The 21,356-nt window shown below is 34.7% G+C and overlaps 1 protein-coding gene across 5 annotated transcripts in view; it reads right to left on the bottom strand.

The window, feature by feature from the left end:
- The window catches only part of ATP2C1 (ATPase, Ca++ transporting, type 2C, member 1), a 158,947-nt gene that overhangs the window by 54,601 nt on the left and 82,990 nt on the right, over positions 1–21,356 (bottom strand). For all 5 annotated transcript variants that reach the window (XM_011933674.1, XM_011933672.1, XM_011933675.1 and 2 more), the window contains 4 exons: positions 9,029–9,184; positions 7,919–7,987; positions 6,823–6,898; positions 3,699–3,765 (listed from right to left, as the gene is read on the bottom strand). In XM_011933674.1, coding sequence (XP_011789064.1) covers positions 3,699–3,765; positions 6,823–6,898; positions 7,919–7,987; positions 9,029–9,184 — 368 coding nt within the window. The remainder of the gene's footprint in view (positions 1–3,698; positions 3,766–6,822; positions 6,899–7,918; positions 7,988–9,028; positions 9,185–21,356) is intronic.

Raw genomic sequence — 21,356 nt, forward strand, 5'->3', positions numbered from 1 at the left:
ACCTCTTGACTCTGCTAGAAATAAGGACATAAGCACTCCAACCCTTCATTCTACCACTGTCCCCTCTGCTGCTTCTACTTCCTAATTTCCATTACCAACTTTTCTTTGCATAATCTAGTACATTAGCATCCGTTTCTATAACCGTAATTGACTTTTTCATGCTTTATTTACTGGTTGATTTTAAAGTTGAAAGCAAATAAGCAACAATATTATTAGCTAAACAATACACACTGAAGAGTCAAGAAATATGTATTATCATTAATACTTCCTTTTCTCCTTTGCGCTACTCAAAGAGAATGTTCCTAGCTCAAAAGGAATCCTTTTTTTTCTTTTTTTTTTTCCTTTTTAAAATGCTTCCATTAAGGAAAAATAGGCATCATCACTTACAATCTAGATACAATGAATCTTTTCAATCTTATATTTAAGTCATCTTAGCAAAACTTTGCAGAGGAATAAATAAACTGTAAAAAACTTCACTCTAAATTTTCATTTTAACGATAACCCAAAACTATTCCTGGGCTTGAAGGCATCTATACCTGAAATGGGTAACATCTTTTGGATGCAACTAACTGCTCATCCACTGTTTTTGGTGAACTTGGAACATATTTATCTTATAAATACTGATTTCAGATTTCAAAACATATTTCTAACAGGCTCTAGCTTATCATTCTAGTTCTTCTTTCTTGCATTTGTTCTGTCAAATTGCAACACTTCTAAAACCATTGATGGTTTCCAATTGTGTTGAAAAGAGAACAGCTACCTTCTTTGGTCCATGACTGCAAAACATTTTCAATTTTAGATTTATAAACACCAATTACAATGATGACTCCAATGAATTTTTCTACTTCTGCATCATCTATTTCCTTTTAATTACTTTTATATTCATACCAGTCTTCAGCAGTTCTCCATTTAAAAGCAGTATGAAGTCAATGCTGGTAAACAAGCATCATAAAAGATGAATGAAATAGGGTCATATATTCGTTTAGCAAAAAGAGATGGTCCAGATTCTTGCTAAAAACTACTGCATGATAGAGTCCTTGCTGCAGAATGATTAACTGGAAGAGAATACCTTTTTCTTTTTTGTCCTTAAAAACAGACTGCTCACTCATCAAAACTAAGGAGTTTGAGAAGATCTAGAGTATCATCATCCAAAGACTCAGTCTTGAGATTTCACTTGTATGATTAATTTCACCCACATCCTTACAGCCTACAGTGCTTCTACTTGGCTCCTTGCATTGATCTTCTGATTTGCCTAATAACTGTGAAAAGTCTTCTCTGTCAATTATTCTCTTTGCCATTATAGTAGAAAGTGAAAAATTTTGAATTCTCACTTTTGTTCAATGAAAGCTATAACAAACAAACCTAAAGACTGTGCCTTTTGACTTCTTTTACACCTTCTTAAATGATGCAATACTTTAGGAAACACAGTAAGAAAACTAAATAATAAGAGAATAGTGAAGATTTAGTTTATTACATCAACCTTCTAAATGATTCCATCATTTTTCTGCTTTCTTATTGTTTTAGTCATCTTCAGCACTCTTGCAAATGATTGTTAAAATAATTCCTAGGGTGAAGAAATTGTAAAATACTTCAAGAAAGAGGAAAAATAGGATCATTAAAGGTCCCATAATGTAGCTTATATTTATAAAAGATTCCAGTGGATCCATACTGCAAAACAGAATTGCAAAATAGAATGAGTTTTATTCTATTTGAAAATTTTTAAGTTTCTTGTCCTTTGGAAGACCTTGAAGAAAAAATAAAAGTTGTGATACGTCAATCTGTACAAAAAGAACTCAAATAAAACCCCAAATCCTCAAAAACTAAAAATGATCCAGTGGATAATATGTCAGTGTTTAATATCTCAAACTTATTCCCCATTTTAAATTTATTTTATATTTAACCCATGGCTTTTTTAAATACAAATTTAAACCAAGAGTTTCAAATTGCATTTTCACGCCCTTGAGAAATAAAAAACACATTCCTTCACTATATCACAAATATCTTTTTACTTCTCATTCATGATTCCTTGTAATCTATTTGACTTTTCTTTTTGAAAGACATTGACTTTTGTTCTAATATTTGAAATATTTCCTATGCCTACAACAGATGTCTACCAGGATTTCTTTTCCTTATTCTTGCCCTTTCTTATGTCTATTAGCATCTTCCTTTCCTTCACCCGTGTTTTGCTGGAATTCATACAAGGATGGGTAGGATATGAATGTTCTACTTGCCTACTTATTTGTAACTAATCGGACCAATCCTTTGGCTAGGCCTAATTTACAGATTTATGATCATTTGCCCCGTAATCTGTTACCACTGCTCCACTGTATTCTAATGCAATCTGATGTTGCTATGGATGAAGAGCTAATAAAATAATCTTCCCCTTCTGGATTTGATTAACTCCAGTTCTATTCACCTAGTGACCTGGTAAGAATAATATATCAAATATGCTGCTAGGTAACACTGCTATGATTAAGGGATTAAGGGACTAATAAAATCTCTCTGGACGAGGAAAGTTATAATTATCTTATAGGAAGTCATAGTTTTGAGTTTCTAAAATGTAGTAACTCTTGTAACTAGACACGTCCCTTGCAGGCATCTGGAAACGCATGTTTCAAAATATGTCTCTCATAGAGATATTTTAACCCAAGGTAAATCCCACACTCACAAGGTTGACCTTATCTCCTTTTACTTGAGTGAACTGCTACATGGACTGCTGCAGACTCTTAGAAGGCTGCCTGAAGTTACCCTGCTGTGTTCAGGGCACAGGTATCAGATGTGGTCTGTGAATGTCTTATGAGTTGGAATGTTTAGAAGAACCTAAAAAGACCCCGTGGTAGAAACTGCAGCTGCTAATGAGAAGTCTGATGCCAGCGTAGTTACCCTTCCCTTTGTAGATGTCCTGACATTTTTTCTTTAGTTTCACATTATGTATCAAGGTTGAAGTTTTTTCCATTCTGCTTGGCATTTAGTGAATCCTTTCAATCTATAAAGACTTATTTTGCCTTAGCTTGAGAAAATATTTGTGTGTCATATCTTACATAATTTCTCCTTACATCTTTTTGAAACTCCAATTAGTTAGAAACGGTATTTCTGAAATGATTCCTTTTCATCATTTTATCTCATTCTTTCTAAGACTTTTTACTCTTTTTAGGGGGTGGGAACCTCTTTGAATTTATATTACATCCCTTCAACTGAATTTTTAATTTCAGCATTCATAATCTTAATTTCTAAAAACTCTTTCTGTTCTCTGATCCTTTTCTACAACAATCTATCTCATGGATGCAGTTTCTTCACAAGTCTCCGAAAATACAAGCACTTGGTTTTTAAATTTGTCTTCATTTCTTCAATGTTCCGTTTTCCTCTGAAATTGATTATTCAATTTCTATATTGTGAACTTTCTCTTTCATGCTGCTAATTTTCAATTAGACAATCCTTAATTGTCTATTTATATATAAAAAGGCAATAATGCATTAGTAATTCCAGACATCTAGTGTGGGTTTTCTTCATTACCATATATACACATTTTCATTTTTCTGGAGGTAATTTTAATATATGACTTCTGAACTATTTATGTAGCGATATCATACTCTTATGGGCTCCATGTAATACTGACCTCCATAATAAAACATAAGCTATGTCCATTAGAGGAATAAAAGAGGCAAAAGAGACTCCAATTATGAAGTATTGGAACTTACCTTACACTAATAGTAAACATTTCCAGGATATCTTTTCCCAGTAACCAGCCAACCAACATGATGATTCCTGAAAGAGAAACAGTTATTCTTCCCTTTTACATACAATCACCTAGAAGGAACAGAACAACCTGAAGGCATCTAAAACATCCCTTGACAATAAAAGGGAAAGCATATCAGATCACAATTACAAGATTTTATAAAAATCCATTAAACAGGGGAGGTTAAAGTTAACACTGCTTAATGTGAATACTGTGCATACTCACATAGGTACACGTGTGCTCACACAGTTTTACTTTTGGTTGACACTGCTCCCATCTATCCCTTAAAGCAATAGTATCTTACTATTTTTTTAAAAAATTACCAGTATTTTCATACAATGAAAAACAGAAGGTGGCAGCAAACATATAGGTCTTCTATTTAATATCAAATGTGCAAAATTAAACCCTAAAACTTCATTTTCCATAACACAATATCCAGACACTTCTCAGCAAATCCATACTACATACAAAGGGACACTTAGCATTTGGCTCAAAAAGTGATGTGCCTTACGTTAAGCACCTACGACTGCACTAACATCTAAAAATTACTACTTTCAAGGCATTTCAAAAATTTAAAAATCAATTAAACCAATACTCCTTGCTTTAACCTTTTATCTTTGAAAAGAACAGGGGTAAATGGGCACACAGGCAGGTTTGTAAGGAAAAACCAAACAGATTCATCAGAGGTTTGATAAAATACACCCATCTCAAGACTGTAAATCAATATGAACATTTAAGACAAGGCTTTTTTTCATCTTTGTATAACTAAAGAATATCCAAATAGTAACTTTCTAAGATCCTATCCCAAACACTATCATGATGGAAGAAATTATGTTAAAAGGATTATACCAGGGGTCAGTAAACTATAATCTGTGGGTCTCTTGTCTGCTTTTGTGAATGAAATTTGTTGGAACATAGCCACACTCATTTATTTACATATTTTCTATGATTGTTTTCATGCTAATGGCAAAGTAAACTATTTCCAACAGAGACCACATGGACTAAAATATTTACTATCTAGTCCTTTACAAAAAAAAAAAAAATTGCTGACCCCTGATCTAGCTCTTGACCTTGGCAAGAGAAATTATGTCCAATGTGATATACTAACATAAAACCAGATAATCATAAAGTTGAAACATATTTATTACTAAACTTGAAATGGTTTTATGGTATAGTGCTAATAGAAACTACAAAGATTTAATTGGCTAGAATGTCCTTCAGTTTATCAAATTCACTATGAAATTTCTAGAAAAGAGCAATAATCAAATGAAAGGAGTTATGAGGGCACACACATCAGTGAAAAAAAACTAAGACAACTTCCTACCCTTCTACTTTATGTTTACAATGAAGATAGATGGATAAACAGAATTACTATTTAAGAATTTATTTCAACTAATATTGTATTAACAGAAATAGTGCTTCAAAATTGCATTACTCCTGTAATCCCAGCACTTTGGGAGGCTGAGGTGGGCAATCACGTGAGTTCAGGAGTTCAAGATCAGCCTGGCCAGTGTGGTAAAACCCCGTGTCTATTAAAAATAAAATTAAAAAATTAGCCAGGTGTGGTGGCGCACACCTGTAATCCCAGCTACTTGAGAGGCTGAGGCAGGGAAATCGCTTGAACCCTGGGAGGCAGAGGTTGCAGTCAGCCAGGATTGTGTCATTGCACTTCAGCCTGAGCAACAAGAGCGAGACTCCATCTCAAAAAAAAAAAAATTGTATTACTGACTTTGAAATACTAAGTTAGCTGGAATAATTAACATGGTAAGAAAATTAAAGGAGAAAAGGCTTCAAAATTAATGCAAGTGCTTAATGTGTGATAAAAATGTGACTTCAACCCCATGAATAAAGACTGGATTACAGAATTAATGGATTAATGGGATAATTAACTTGAGTAAAAAAGTTAAAACTCTGCCTTAAGTCATGTACTAAAATAAATTTTAAATAAAATAGTAAAATGTCAAAAATAAAAAACTATACAACAATGTTTTAATAAATGTTCTTATAAACATGAGGTTGGGAAATCTTTAGGAATAGAACAAAACCAACTTAATTGCAGAGATTATCAATAGGAGGGTGATAACAGTATCTCAAGGAAGAGGGGATGTTTTAACCCATTTGTGTCTAAGGTTGCAATTTTTTGAATTTTTGCAATCAGACCTTGGCAATGACCTTGAGCAGTAGGATATAAATAACTCCCACATGCTTAGCAATCCAATAATGGAATACTAGTCATAAACAGTTAATTACATATATTGCCCTCTTACCAAGTTTATTCTACATGCCTCAAAGGCAATTTAAATGGGAAAAAAATACTTATAACTTACACAACAAAAATACTGAAAATCTAGTCATATAAAAAGCTTTTATCAATCTAAGACTCAAGACACAGGAAAAGGGACAAAAATCGTTGGCAGGTCATAAAATGAAATAAAAATGATCAACCCACACATGACAAAGCATTCGGTTTCCCTAATAATGAACTGTGAAATCAAACAATGAGAAATCTTTTATTTACAGTTGAAGTTAATGACAACACTTAAAGCTGGCCAAAAATTTAAAAGTTACATGGATCCCCTTTGACTAAATAAATTTTATTTCTAAGAATTTTTCCTTAAAAAAGAGAGGTATTTACCAGAAGATACCCACACTGGAGAAGTATTTATATAATTTAAAAAAACCTCAAAAAATCCTAAATGTCTAGAAGAGGTCTTCTTATATGTTTTCCCACAAAATAGAATACTATACAACCTTTACATTTGTTTTGTGTGAGCATCAATCTAATGACAAGAGTTTTATGATAGGACATGTGAAATAAAAATAGAAAAGCAGTCCATAAAACTACAGTATTACATTTTTGAAACATAAATACTAAAATGTTTAAAGAAATATTTTCTGATTACAAGAATCAGAGTTCTCTTTTTTCTTTGCTGCAATGAATAATGACTAGTAGTCTTACAATTTTAAAAACTATTAAACTTAATAAAAAAAAGAAAAGCCAATAAATAAAACTAGAATACCACCACCCTTCACATTCAAAAAAGAAAACTCAAATAAAAATATACACATACTCACTCTTCTCTTACCTATTATACCAAAGGAGTAAAAGGAAAGTTGTTTTCCTAAGAGGTCCATGCTCTTCTGCAGAGGGGTTTTTGGTGCCTTGATAAATTGAAGAAGAACGTCACCACAATTAGCCATATTTACTAAGCTTTATCAAGTGTCAGGGACTTGCTAAGTGCTTGACAAAGCAATTCCTAAGTTAACCATCCAACTCTCCCATAAGGTAAATAAGCACCTTCACTGAGAACACTGAGACTTAGATTTTACACAATGCCCAAGGTCACACAGTGAGGAATAGAAATTCTCTACTTCTAAAAACCCGTTCATTTGAAAAGGTCCGTTCTCCCTATGCTTCCTTCTGAGAAAAAAATCTGTTCTCCCTCCTACCAACCACTGCAGGACTTCATTACCATCAGCTGCTCTCTCACTTACTTTTCCAATTTTCCCCTTTCTGTATCCACAAACATGCTAGTAACCCAGGTCTTTTAATCCCCCCTCATCTGCTAACCCTCTTCTCTATTCATCCCTTCACTACCACGCCTCTTGGAATGAGTTCCCACTCTGCATCACATACTGGAGTTTTGGCAGGTTACCTGAGAAATCCAGAGGATTTGGGGAGAACATGACATTTGCAGAATGCAACTTCCTTTTAAATAAGAAAGTATTTAAAATGAACTCATCTTTAATACTTTTAGCCAAGAATATTTTGTAGGTTATTTTACTTGGCAATCTTTTCCCTTCCACCCTTACTTGGAATTATGTGAAGTTGAAAAAATTTGATAGAAGACATGTTCCAAGGTACAAATATACTAACTACTAATCCTTAAAATTACCACAACACTAATTTCTGAAAATAATAAGATCTACAAATAAGTGGTTATAAGCCTTTTTCTGCTATAAACAATGAGTAAAGCTCAAAATCCTTTAGAATAATAACAACATCAATTTAGACCTTTTCAATTACAGGCTTTCCAATTATGTTTCTAAACAGAGACAACTGATTTCCATTCTGAATAAAATATTGCTCTCAACAGTATACAAAGTAATCCAATATTCTCTACTTACAATGAAGAATTCCAGATTTGGAACAAATACATCATTAACATATTAAGTACTCACCTCTTCTGCTTGCATCATTTTAAAAACCTCCCCAAATTCAGAATTTTCTCCTGTTCCAATGACAACACCCTAAGGGGAAAAACAGGAAAATACATTTACATTCAGATGAAATGTAAACCAAAACACATACACACACACATCCAACAACTTTCAAAGTCTTACCTACAGTGAAGATGTCTAACATACACACTCGTAAGATTTCCTTAGCAAATTTACTTTTTTATGTTACTGTCATAACCATTTGCCCCTTATGATTTAAACCCTGGAAACAAACATTACATTAAATGTATTGCTGGCCAGGTGCTGCGGTTCACGCCTATAATCCCAGTACTTTTGAGTGGCCAAGGGGGGGGGTGGATCACTTGAGGTCAGGAGTTCAAGATCAGCCTGGCCCACATGGTGAAATGCCATCTGTACTAAAAATACAAAAAATTAGCCAGGCGTGGTGGGATGTGCCTGTAATCCCTGCTACACGGGAGGCTGAGGCATGAGAATCACTTGAACCTGGGAGGTGAAGGTTGCAGAGAGCCAAGATCACGCCACTGCACTCCAGACTGGACAACAGAGTGAGACTCCGTCTCAAAACAAAAAGTATTGCAGACTCAATTCTGAGGCCTATTTTTTGCCTATATTAGTATTTCTGAAATACAAATATATATTATACTCAATAGGAGACATTTAATATAGTTTCTTTTTATCCCTAGTGAATGATGTCTTTTGCACTGGTGGAGTATCAGAATTCAGGATACAAAGCATTTGAAATCGATCAACAGGTGAACAATATATAGATTATTACAGCCAGTATCATATCAACTACATTAAAAATGTATTTAACTAATAATAAACACATCCATGAAACCACTGTTTCTCTCTTTACAAAGAAACAGGTAATGAGGATTATCCATTATCTGTGAAATAGCAGAACTATGGAAATGTTCTACTTCAGGGACACAGATTCTCCCCCGTTTCACAAATAGAGGTAATGGGTTAAGTTCAATTTTATCTTTTGTCATGTATTTGAAAAATTCCACATAAAATCAGCAAAAAATAATTAAGAAAATAATTTCAAACAAAGGAACTGCTTTTTTCACAACAGGAAAAAAAATTTACCTTTGCTTTGCCACATCTGACCAGTGTTCCCATAAAGGCAATGTTACTTCTTGATGCAAGAGCTCCATTAGTTGCAGCTGGCTGAGGAGCTGTCACCTTAGAACAAGGCGTTGTCTCACCTGTCAAGCTGGACTCATCAATGGAAAGATCCACAGCCTTAGGGAACATAAAGAAACCCAGATTCAAATTTTGTGCTACATTTAACATCTCTAGAGTTCATAACTATCATCACTTCTTCCTCAAATATCCCTTTTCCATTGATTAGCCACATCTTGTATCAAAACCATCACTCTAAGACAAAAGACCAGAATCAGTACAATCATATTTTAAAATACAATTAAGTCAACAAAATGTAAGACAAGCAAAGTAGGATGCTGTACCATGAGACTAGATTAGTCCAAAATTGAAAATACAACTAGGAAAAATTTGACACTAGCTAAGACTCAATCTTCATCTAGAGAAAACTCAACTTTTCATGACAAAATATTATTTCCTAATTTTGTCAAGTCCCTAAAGTTCTGGAAAAATGGCTTGGCAGATTAAAACCACCAACGATGACTGAAAGTGATACATGAATAAAGGGGAAAAATGTCACTTAGAAATCATTTCATTTTGGAATCAATTTTCATAAAATTATTCTTGTTATACATCCCTACGTTTATTCCAACTTACAATTTGCAAGACTCAAAAATGTATACGAATGTTTTCATGCAGATCATAACTATCATAATATCTTCCAACTCTGCAATAGAGCTCAATTTTGAAGGCTTCACTCCTGACACAGTATTTACCTACCCAAGCATACAGAAAAAAGGGGAAAAAAAACTATGTTAAGAGTATAGATAGATACATACATACATACAAACAAGTGGGGGAGAGGACTAGGGCCAAGTAAGTCAGAAATAGTTAAGAGTTAAATAGCTTCCTCTACTGCAGTGCTTCTCAAAACCTTCAATACATTAATGTGAATCACCTCAACAGGAATACAGGTATACAGCAAAGGTTCTCAACAGAGGACAGCATCACATCCACTACCTCAGAACTTGTTAGAAGAGTCTTTTGCTACACCTCCAACACAAGGTAGAGAAAGTCAACCTAACAGACTGTATTTACAAGCCCTCCAGGTGATTCTGTTGCAAACTTCCACCCATTTTATTCCAGAAGCAATTATTCAAGGGTCCTTAGGGTACTCTTTAACAAACTAGGAATTAGTTCATGACGTTACTGATTTTACAGGCTCATTCATTCACCCAACATTTATTGACTATCATCATTCACCCAACATTTATTGACTATCAGTGTTAGGCACTGAGCAAGTTCCTGGAAAGAAAACAGGATAAATTACTGCACAGTATCACTGCTATTTTAAGTTGAGTCAGTATTCTCAATCAGGCCTTTCTTAATCCTCAGTTCACACTACGTACGAAGTATTCTAAATTTATATCTTCTTTTTCTTTTTTTTTGGCGGGGGGTGAAAAGTTATAAATTACATCTTTTCAAACGGTTCATTTCTGAGCATAAAAACCTCAAATAACCTCATGTAAAATGATTATTAAAAATTGGTTCACAGAATCTTCATCTCTGCAACAAAACTGTTTTAATTTGATCAACAACATTCCTACATTCACTTAACAAATATTTATTACTGCTTACAATGTACCATGCCTGTACTTTATCACACACAGTAGGAGAATCAGCAGTGAACAAAACAAAGTTTCTACCCTTGGATATAATGGGAAAGTGATTTTAAACAAGCACGAGTATATAATATACAATGCCAGGTGGGGGAAAACAACAAACATAATAAAGATAGAGTCACATTTTAGAAGAAAACATTCCCCAAAACCAGGTAATCCTCTGCAGAGCCCTGATAGACCTGAGAGCTCGAAGGCTGGGCCATAATTAGGGAGAGTGGATTTCCCATAAAGGGAAAAAAGCACAAAGACCTTGGGGGCAGGAACATGCTTGGTGTGTTTGTGTGTTAGGCAAACACATAACTGCAAAAATAAGAGTTTACATTAGATTGTAAGTTTTAAAATATTCATCATGAAAATAAATATAACTCCAAAGAGACAAAATTGTGCTAGCATTTCCCAAAAGGTTAGATAGTATGACAATGGAATGCATTTTCGTATCAAAATAAGCTTACAAAAATTATTCTTTAAAACACAGATCAATAGTCCTTTAGACATTAAAGGATTTTGCATTTAACATTAATTGTGTATACAAACACAAACCAGTTAGTAAATTCGGGTTCATTACCTTAACCCAACTGAAGATTTAAAAAACACCTGCCATGTTCAAAGGCAAGTGAATTTTTCTTTATTAAAGGAACATATTTATTTGACTTTTCTTTCCACGTTAACCTTGGAACTATTTAACTTTTCACATAACACATTTATTAGCAAGGCAAGAGAAACAAATCTTAAAATGGGCCTTTCTTCAAAGATAATGTCAATACTAAAAATCGGCTGACATTTCATTGCTTACAATCTGCTAGGCACTATGCTACATACCTATGCTAAATTATCACATTTAATCCTACTAACAACTCCTATGAGGCAAGTAATTACTATTATTATCCCTGCTTTACAGGCACTGAAAGGTTAAGTAACTCACCCAACATTATAGAGGTAGAACGCTATGCAGATAAAATTCCAGTGTTGAAAGATTTTAACTCCAGATTTCTCTTATTTAAAGGATCAATCTACAAATTATTTCTCCTCCCCAATTTTGTAACCACTTATAGAAAAAGACAGGTATAACACATAAAGCAAATTTATGGAAAATATTATGTATTTTCTGAATTACAAGTAAATTTATACAAGGTTCATTTTATTTAGCAAGCTCATCTTTAATGCTTGTTACAACAATCAGAGTTGCACAAAATTTTCCAAGATCTTAACTAGAAAAGAGATCCACTAATATTTAAAAATAAATACTTATAGAAATTTACAGAATTCCTTCCCTAAGAGACGTAAAACTCATGTTTTCCCTTTGAAGACTTTTGCTTTAAATGTGAATCTTAAACATGGATAAATACTAACATGAAGTGACTATTAATAGAGAAGGAATTTTTTTTTTAATCTGCTGTTTTTAAAAACAGGAAAAGCATGATTTCATGGCTCTGTCAGCAACCTAGCTCTTTGGTTTCAGCCTCAGAACAACAATCACTTAAGAGAGCCCTTGTCTGGCGTAATACACAAGCTAATGCGGAAGAAAAAGGGGCTCAGGACCCTAATTTTTTTCTATATCATTATAAATTTGTAACTAAAACTGAAATTATCATTCAATGTGTCTAAATCTCACAATGTCCCGATCTGCAAAGATTTCAACTATCTGTTGAATACGAATACTTTCTAAGTCACAAGTTATTTTCTCTTAATAGTGACTGCAAGAGTTTTCCTAGGAAGTCGTTATGAGGGAGTAGAGGGAAAGAAAAGGTGGAATTTAATAAATGAGGCAAGCCTATTACAGTTTAATAAAGTCACAATTTAATTCATCTGAGAAGAAAGATATTACAGTCATTATTCATTGCATTCATGAGAGAGAGAGGTAGGATAAAGTGAAATCAAAGACTCAGACAGCCCCATGACACCTAGCCAAAAGTTTAAGTACTAAACCCTCAGAAGACCTATTAATGAAAAAGAAAACTGATTTTCACTTTCATTCTTCTTCAAGCACTCTGGTGGAGGTGTGAATATGCTATAAAGCAGTTCAAAAATCAGAATATAAATAAGAATCAAGATGACTATATAATCCACAGTCTAAATATTTAACATCTACACAATAAAAATGATTGGAAAAATTCACAAGATTATTATTCACATAAAACACTAGGGAGAAAGAAATCAAATGCCAGTCACAAAGGTTTCCTGAAAGGTAGAAAGTACTTTTAAAAATTCAGGTTAACATGGAACAACTGGCAGCTACAAATAAGTTCTTAAGCTAAAGAACTGTTTGACATACAGTATACTGATAAGGCAATCAATCACCTCTTGAGTCTAGAATTAAAAGCAAATCATTAAAAAGCAAATTAGAAATGGATTTTTCTCCCCAGAAACAGTCTTCCAAAATATTCACCTGTAGCTGCCTGATCACAAAATTTCTTACTTCTGCTTTCAAAAATTAAGATACTTCACTGTTTATGCAAATGAAGAAAACATAATTTAAAATCTTCATGTATGTAACTTATTAACACTCAAAGCCAAACCAACCAAGTGTTATGTATTACTGAAAACAATACATGAAATTAATTTTATCCCATGGTAAATGCTTACATAAATTGCTAACTTTCTGATTCGAGTATACAGAAAAAGTTATTCAGAAGATACAGCTGTTTCATCTACATTGAAAACGTTTGGTATAACCACCTTCCTCAATGATCTCAGCTACATCTTCTGAATAACTTGCTGCAGCTTCTCCACTAACATCTGCTGCTTCATCTTGCCCTTATATGTTATAGAGATGGCTTCTTTACTTAAACCTCATGAACCAACCTCTGCAAGCTTCAAACTTTCCTTTGACAGCTTCCTCACTTCTCTCAGTCTTCATAGAACTGAAGAGAGTTATGGTCCTGCTCTGGATTAGGTTTGGTTTAAGGAAATATTGTGGCTGCTTTTACATTTTATCGAAACCTTTCAAACTTTCTTCATATCCACAATAACGATGTTTTACTTCTTATCATTTGTGTGTTCACTGGAATAGCACTTTTAATTTCCTTCAAGAACTCTTTCTTTGCATTCACAACTTGGCTAATTGTTTGAGGCAAGAGGCCTAGCTTTCAGCCTGTCTTGGCTTTTGACATGCATTCCTCACTAAGCGTAATTATTTCTAGCTTTTGACTTAAAGTGAAAGACATGCGATATTTCCTTCACTTGAACACTTAAGAGGCCACTGTAGGGTTACTAATTGGCTTAATTTCCATATTGTTGTTTCTCAGAAAACAGGAAAGTCCAAGGAGAGGGAAAGAGCAGTTGGACAATGCAGCAGTCAGAAAATACGCAACATTTATTGATTACATTCATGGTCTTACATGAACATAGTTAATGGTGCCCCAAAACAATTTTAACAATAACAGCAAAGATCACTGATCACAGATCACCATAATAGACATAATACTGAAAAAGTTTGAAATACTGTGAGAATTACCAAAATGTGACACAGAGACACAAAGTGAGCACCATGCTGTTGGAAAAATGGTGCCAACAGACTTGCCTGACACAGGGTTGCCACAAATCTATTAATATATTTTTTTAAATGCAGTATCTTTGAAGCATGATAAAATGAGGTATGCCAGTACAATCTCAGAAGGAAAAATGAGGTGACAGAAATAGCTGAAGATAAAATGGCTGAACACTTCCCCAACTTGATGAAAGACATAAATCTACACAACCAAGGAGCTCAATGAAATCCAAATAGAATAAACTCAAAGACATCCACAATGAGACACATTATTGAAAGATAAAGACAGAATCTATCTTTGAAACCATTGAAAGATAAAGACAGAATCTTGAAAACAGCCACAGTAACAACTTATCACGTAACAGAATTTTCATTAAGATTGATAGCTTATTCCTAATCAGAAAACATAGAGGTCAAAAAGAACAGACATTTACAATATTCAGAAAAAAAACTGTCAACCAATAATTTTCTATCTGGCAACATTATCTTTTAAAAATGAAGGAGAAATTTTTAAATTCCTAAATAAACAAAAGCTAAAAAAGTTCATCACTAGTCAGACTTGACTCATAAGAAATGCTAAGAGACAGCCCTTTAGGCTGAAATAAAAAAGTAGAAAGTAACTGAAAGCCATATGAAGACATAAAGAATTCCAATGAAGCTAACTATGTAGGTAAACATATGTATGTTGAGTTCATGACTCCTGTGTTTGCTTTCTATATAATTAAAAATGTATAAATGCATAAAATGCTTATAAATCTATATTAATGGGCAACAGTAACAAAGATGAGGGAGGTGTGGGCCGTACAATTTCGTATGCTACTGAAGCAAAGTTAGTATAACTTCAAACTAGACTGTTATAAGATTGGGATGTTCACTGTAATCCACATGTAATCACTAAGAAAATAAGTAAAAAGTATGCAGAGAAAAGAATTCGAGGAAATAAAAAAGGTACATCCAAAAAAAAATCAATTGGAGGGGTGTGAAAAAAAAAACACAAAGAAGGGCACAATGGAGAAACTGAGGAACATAAAAAGATAATGCAAATAGGAAACAAGTAACAACAGAAGTCCTTTCCTATCAGCAATCCCTGTAAGTGTAAATGGATTAAATTCACCAACTATGTGATATAAATCCTTACAACGGAAAATTATTTGGCAGTAAAAAACAATGACATACTTGAATGAAGTACCTAAAAACATTATGTTAAATGAAAGAGGCCAGACATGAAAGACTACATATTGTATAATTCTACTTATATGAAATGTCCAGAATAGGAAAATGTATTTCAGTGGCAAGCAGATTAGTGGCTGCTAGAGGCAGGGAAAATACAGAATGAATGCTAAAAGGTAAGAGTTTTATTTTGAGAGTGATGAAAATGCTCTATAATTAGATGGTAGTGATGGGTGTACAACTGTGAATATACTGAAAACCACTGAATGATACACCTTAAATGTGTGAACTGTATGATATGCACATTATATCTTAATAAAGCTGTTTATATATATATATATTTTTTAATGTGGTGGATGGACTAGTGCTTTTGGCATGGTCTAAAAGCTGGTTAAGTCTGCAGAATCTCAGGCCCCACCCCACACCTGCCAAAACAGAGCCCAGCTGACTCCTATGCACATTAGAAGTTGGAATGACGAGATCAGGCGCGTTCAGGGTGGTATGGCCGTAGACTGGGGCTTATCATGGGGAGGAGGGGAGGGGGGGAGGGATTGCATTGGGGAGTTATACCTGATATAAATGATGAATTGATGGGTGCTGACGAGTTGATGGGTGCAGCACACCAACATGGCACAAGTATACATATGTAACAAACCTGCACGTTATGCACATGTACCCTAGAACTTAAAGTATAATAAAAAAAAAAAAAGAAAAAAAACCCTTAAAAAAAAAAAAAAAAAAAAAAGTTGGAATGAATTGCTCTAGGGCAACTCTATGTCACAGTGACAAAACAGGCCTGAAAAAAATCAAGCGGCTTGCCTAAGCTCACATGGTCAATTCATTTCATGAGCAGACACGTATCATTCTTTGAATCACAGTTGTTTACAAGTTGGTGTCTGCCAATGGGGAGGGCACAAACTGTCTTTTTCACTTCGAAGCCCTGAAGCCTGGTGCAATGTGCCATACATGGTTTTCAAATATGTGCTAAATGGCGAAAATGGTTTCATAACAGACCGATTTTCTAAGAAAAATGGATTACAATTGCCTAAATTAGCTTCATTATCAACATAAGTAAATTTAAAATATCACTATATGTTTACATTTTATCAAATATTTGAAAAGATTTTTTTTGAAAAAGCATACCAAACCAAATCAGAATTGTAACCTGTGTTTTACCAGAATATTTTTTCATTGAGTAAATGGAACATGTATTTTATTAACTCAGGAAATCAGAATGCTTGACACAGAATGATTGCTCCAGTAATGGATTCACCCAACGTGGAGGCAGCTGCTTGTTAGTGGGTCTTAACAACAGACTGTGCAAGAATGTGAGCCTCACAAATAGAAACATAATGCCTACATAGGGTTCCAGTCAAGGAGATTATTTCTGACTCCTTCAGGTGGCAGGTAGCCAAAGTATATCTGTGCTGGCTCAATCATGCCCATTATCTTTGGTTTTTACTTCTCCTTAGAACTAGGGAACAGAAAGGAACAAGCCCTGAAGACACCAAAAACTACTCACTGAGCCAAACTGCTATACTATAACAAAGTACAAGGATTCATGAGATTGAAAAATGGCTCACAAGATAATGCCCACTGGCATGTTCTTAAGTTGGAATTCCTGAGCTTGGCCTCAGTAGATCCTGACTCCTAATAGAACTAACCTTTCTGCCCAAATTAAAATGGTCTGGTAATCCAGTATCATAAAAACAGCTTAATCTTGGCTGCTAGCCCAAGTGGTAATTCTCTGAAAGATGTCTGATACATTTAGAAAATCATCAGATCATAAACAGGTTTAAAAAAATGATGTGGGCCAACTGTAAGCATATGAACCACAAAGCAAAGTGTCAATGGACTTACTCAGAACTTCAAGTGAAAGAAAATCTTGCTATCATTTCAAGCGATGTATTATTGGGCTTAGAAAGTTATAGCTGAGAGGGGTAAAACATTTTCAAAAGACAAAACAACAAATAAAAAAAAACACAACCTTTTTTCATCTGACCCTCACACTGTTTTTTCTTACAAAGAGTTATTTATTCAAATATTGATACCGACTTTACCTGGAACAATACCGAAAATATGCTGTGTTTTCATAAAGGCAAAATGTACTGTTCAATGAGAGAATGGATTAAGAAAATGTGGCACATATACACCATGGAATACTACGTGGCCATAAAAAAGGATGAGTTCATGTCCTTTGTAGGGACACGGATGAAGCTGGAAACCATCATTCTGAGCAAAGTATCACAAGGACACAAAACCAAACACCGCATGTTCTCACTCATAGGTGGGAACTGAACAATGAGAACATTTGGACACAGGGTGGGGAACATCACACACCAGGGCCTGTCGTGGGGTGGGGGACGGGGGAGCGATAGCATTAGGAGATATACCTAATGTAAATGACGAGTTAACAGGTGCAGCACACCAACATGGCACATGTACACATATATAACAAACCTGCATGTTGTGCACATGTACCCTAGAACTTAAAGTATAATAATAAAAAATAAAATAAAATAAAAATAAAAATAAAATGTACTGTTATCCAGGCATACATAGTCAATAAGATTGCTTCATCTAAAGTCATTGTCTGACCAATCCATTGGTTATCATCAAGTAATTGGCCAGTGGTGCCTCTTCTCAAATAACACTAAAACTTAAAATAAAAACCCTCAGGGAGAAAAAAAACAAAGAACATGCCCAAAACTTAATTCCTCTAAGTTTTACTGTCCTAGTTCCATCAATGCCTCTCAGGCTCCTGCTGGAAAGGCCACTGCCACCAACCATACAGTCCTCCCTCTGTAGCAGTGGATTCAACCAATCACAGGAAGAAAATATTCAAAGCAAGTATAATTAAAAAAATACAAAAAATATAACAGTAAAAAACAATAGAAAAGTTTTTAAATACAGTATAACAACCATTGACATAGCATTTATATTTTATTAGGAGTTATAAGTAATCTAGAGATGATTTAAAGTATACAGAAAAATGTGCAGAGGTTATATATAAATACTACTCAATTGTACATAAGGGACTTGAGCATCTTTGGATTTTGCTCTCACTGGATCTACCAGGACCAATCCCTAGTGGATACCATGGGAAAACTATCTTGACTCAACCACTGGCTTCTGAAAACCTGATACAGGCAAGGGGAAAACTACACAATTCCTTAGGTTATCAATATTAGTCTTTAAAAAGTATAAACAAAATGGCAGTCTCAACCTGTTACAGTCTTAACTATGTATCCGAAAAAGTCATGTGCTGTAGCTCTACAGTCAACATTATAGTATTTGGAGATGGGGCCCTGGGAAGTAATTAGGGTTAGATGAGGTCATGAGGCTAGTCCTAATGATGCCATTAGTGGCTGTATAAGAGGAAGAGAGAGAAATTGGTGTCTCTGCCACTTGAGGACACTGCAAGAAGATAGCCATCTCAAGCTAGCAAGGGTCCTCGCCAGAAACCAAACCGTGCCAGACCTTGACCTTGAACTTCCAGCCTCCATAACTGTGAAAAATAAATAGCATGGTATTTTGTTAAAAGCAGCCCAAGTTAAGACACAGATTATGAAGATAAAAGTTGTACCAGACAAAAGTTGTACAGCAGTCAGGTCACTGAATGTGCTAACAAGAAGTTGCTGAGGACCCAGGCAAGTTTACAGTCAAAATCTGAAAGCACTAAAATTTATGACAGTTGCAAAATGATGACACTGAAGTTGCAACCCTGGCTTTAGGCCTAGTCTATAAGGGAACTAACTACATAGCAGAAGTTCACTTGCTTTCTCTAAAGTGAAATCTATGTGCTTTGGAGGAAATTAATGATATCCCAAAGCTGACTAAGGAGTTTTCTGGTTCCTTTAAACCCTAAATGAGAGTTTATTTCATACAGTAGTATTAAATGACCAGCTAGCCTTACAAAATTATCCAAAGATCACCACAGCCAAACTGAGCCAACAAAACTCCAATAAGCCAATTTAATTTCAAAAAACCAGCAGCTTCTGCGTCCAGAAGAGAAACTGACTTTATCAGCCTATATCTTAACTCAGTACATTTAAATTTAGATGCAGGATAAAAGACCCCCAACTCTTTAAAGAAGGTTATTTCAATCTGCAGTCAAAGTAGTTGCAAAAGTCTGTTTAGGGTACCAGGTAATAGGCAAAACAAATAGGGCAGAATTAAGGTAGAGAGAATAAAAAATGTCCAACTATATCTGTAAAAGTGGATTAACTAGAACAAAATCAACCTAACTACAGTACTGCAGAATAAAATGTGCTGATGAAGTGCTTGCAAAGTTAACAAGTAGGGGGAAAACAATAATAACTAATAAATTACTCCACAAGACATATGCTTATAAGTCTTACTAAATTCACAATGTCAGCCGGGAGCGGTGGCTCACGACTGTAATCCCAGCACTTTGGGAGGCTGAGGTAGGTGGATCACCCGCGGTCAGGAGTTCAAAACCAGCCTGGCCAACACGGCAAAACCCTGTCTCTACTAAAAATACTAAAAAATTAGCCAGGCGTGGTGGCAGGCACCTGTAATCTCAGCTACTTGGGAGCCTGAGGCAGGAGAATTGCTTGAACCCGGGAGACGGAGACTGCAGTGAGCTGAGATTGCACCATTGCACTCCAGCCTGGGCAACAGAGTGAGACTCAATCTCAAAAACAAATAAAAATAAAATAAAAAATTCACAATGTCTGCAATATATATTTGCTGAGTAGATAAAATACATACTAATCCATACTGACAGGTTTTCTTTCCTGTTTACATGTGAACTTTGAAATAATTAACTGTCAAGTCAATCAACCCTTAGTTAAATGAAAACCCTAAAATAGTTTTAGCAAGCCCTAATGGTGTTTTGAAGCTTCTATCATTATACTTCTCGAACCATGCAAACGGGAAACACCATCTTCTAACTATCCCAATGAGAAGTTCTGCTTCTCAACTGGAAGAGAAACAGCCCAGAATAAAGAATGGCATCAACTCCATGAATTGAAATTAGGGTTTTCGGGGGAGGGGGAAGATAATTTATGCCAAGGGACAAGACTACTTAATCTCTGAGGAAGAATAATTCAAAGTATTGTCATCGACAAAATATTAGGTACTGAAGGAAAGGAGAAGAGTAGAAAAGAATTAACATTAAAAAGACCTCAAAGAGGACAAAAAAAGATAATGAAGTAAAATTAATAGCACTTGCAATATTATCAATTATTCCTAGTCACCCAATTAAAGCAATCCACTAGCTTTCTAAGGATAAATTTCAAATATTTGGAAAAAAGGCCTCTGCTTCAAGATTAAGCCAAGTTCGTTCTTACTATAGTCTGAAAGGTTTTTCAGGCTTTCTACAGCATCTATGAGAACACTCATACTTTTGGCCATAGTATTTAAAGAGTGACCGCTCTGTAGGTGTTAACAAACAGCTTAATTCCAATGGTGGATAAGACCTGCATACTAATGGGTTCTGAAACCTGTTAAGCTAGGTGCCTATCTCCATTTTCCAGTTCTTCAATCTATTCTACACACTGTAGCCAGACTAAGGATAACATTATTTGCCAACTGCATAGGAGCCTCAAAAGGTAATTCCTAACCAAAAAAATCTGAAGTTAAGCCTAGTATTCAAGGCCTCTGAAATCTGATTCCATCACACATTTTCTATCTTTACCATATCCCAGCAGAGTTTCATACACTGTAATGTTTATAGTGATTTGAATGGTGTTGCTTCATTGTCTTCCCCATCTTTGTCCAGTACTACTCTTCAATTATCACTTTCAAAGCCATGTGGTCTGAGGCATATTCTGATCCCATTCAAATCAGGTGGAACCTCTCCCTTCTTTAAATGTCTATAACCTATTTTTTGAACTTCTCTTACTCAATTACTGAGTTCTGTTTTATGGTGAGTAATTTATGTACACATAGTATGTTCCCTAGTCACAAGTATTCTATCATATCATCTTTGTATCTCCCACAGTCCCTA

The sequence above is a fragment of the Colobus angolensis genome, unplaced genomic scaffold (genome assembly GCF_000951035.1).
Source record: "Colobus angolensis palliatus isolate OR3802 unplaced genomic scaffold, Cang.pa_1.0 Scaffold129, whole genome shotgun sequence".
In the NCBI taxonomy this organism is placed as follows: Eukaryota; Metazoa; Chordata; class Mammalia; order Primates; family Cercopithecidae; genus Colobus; species Colobus angolensis.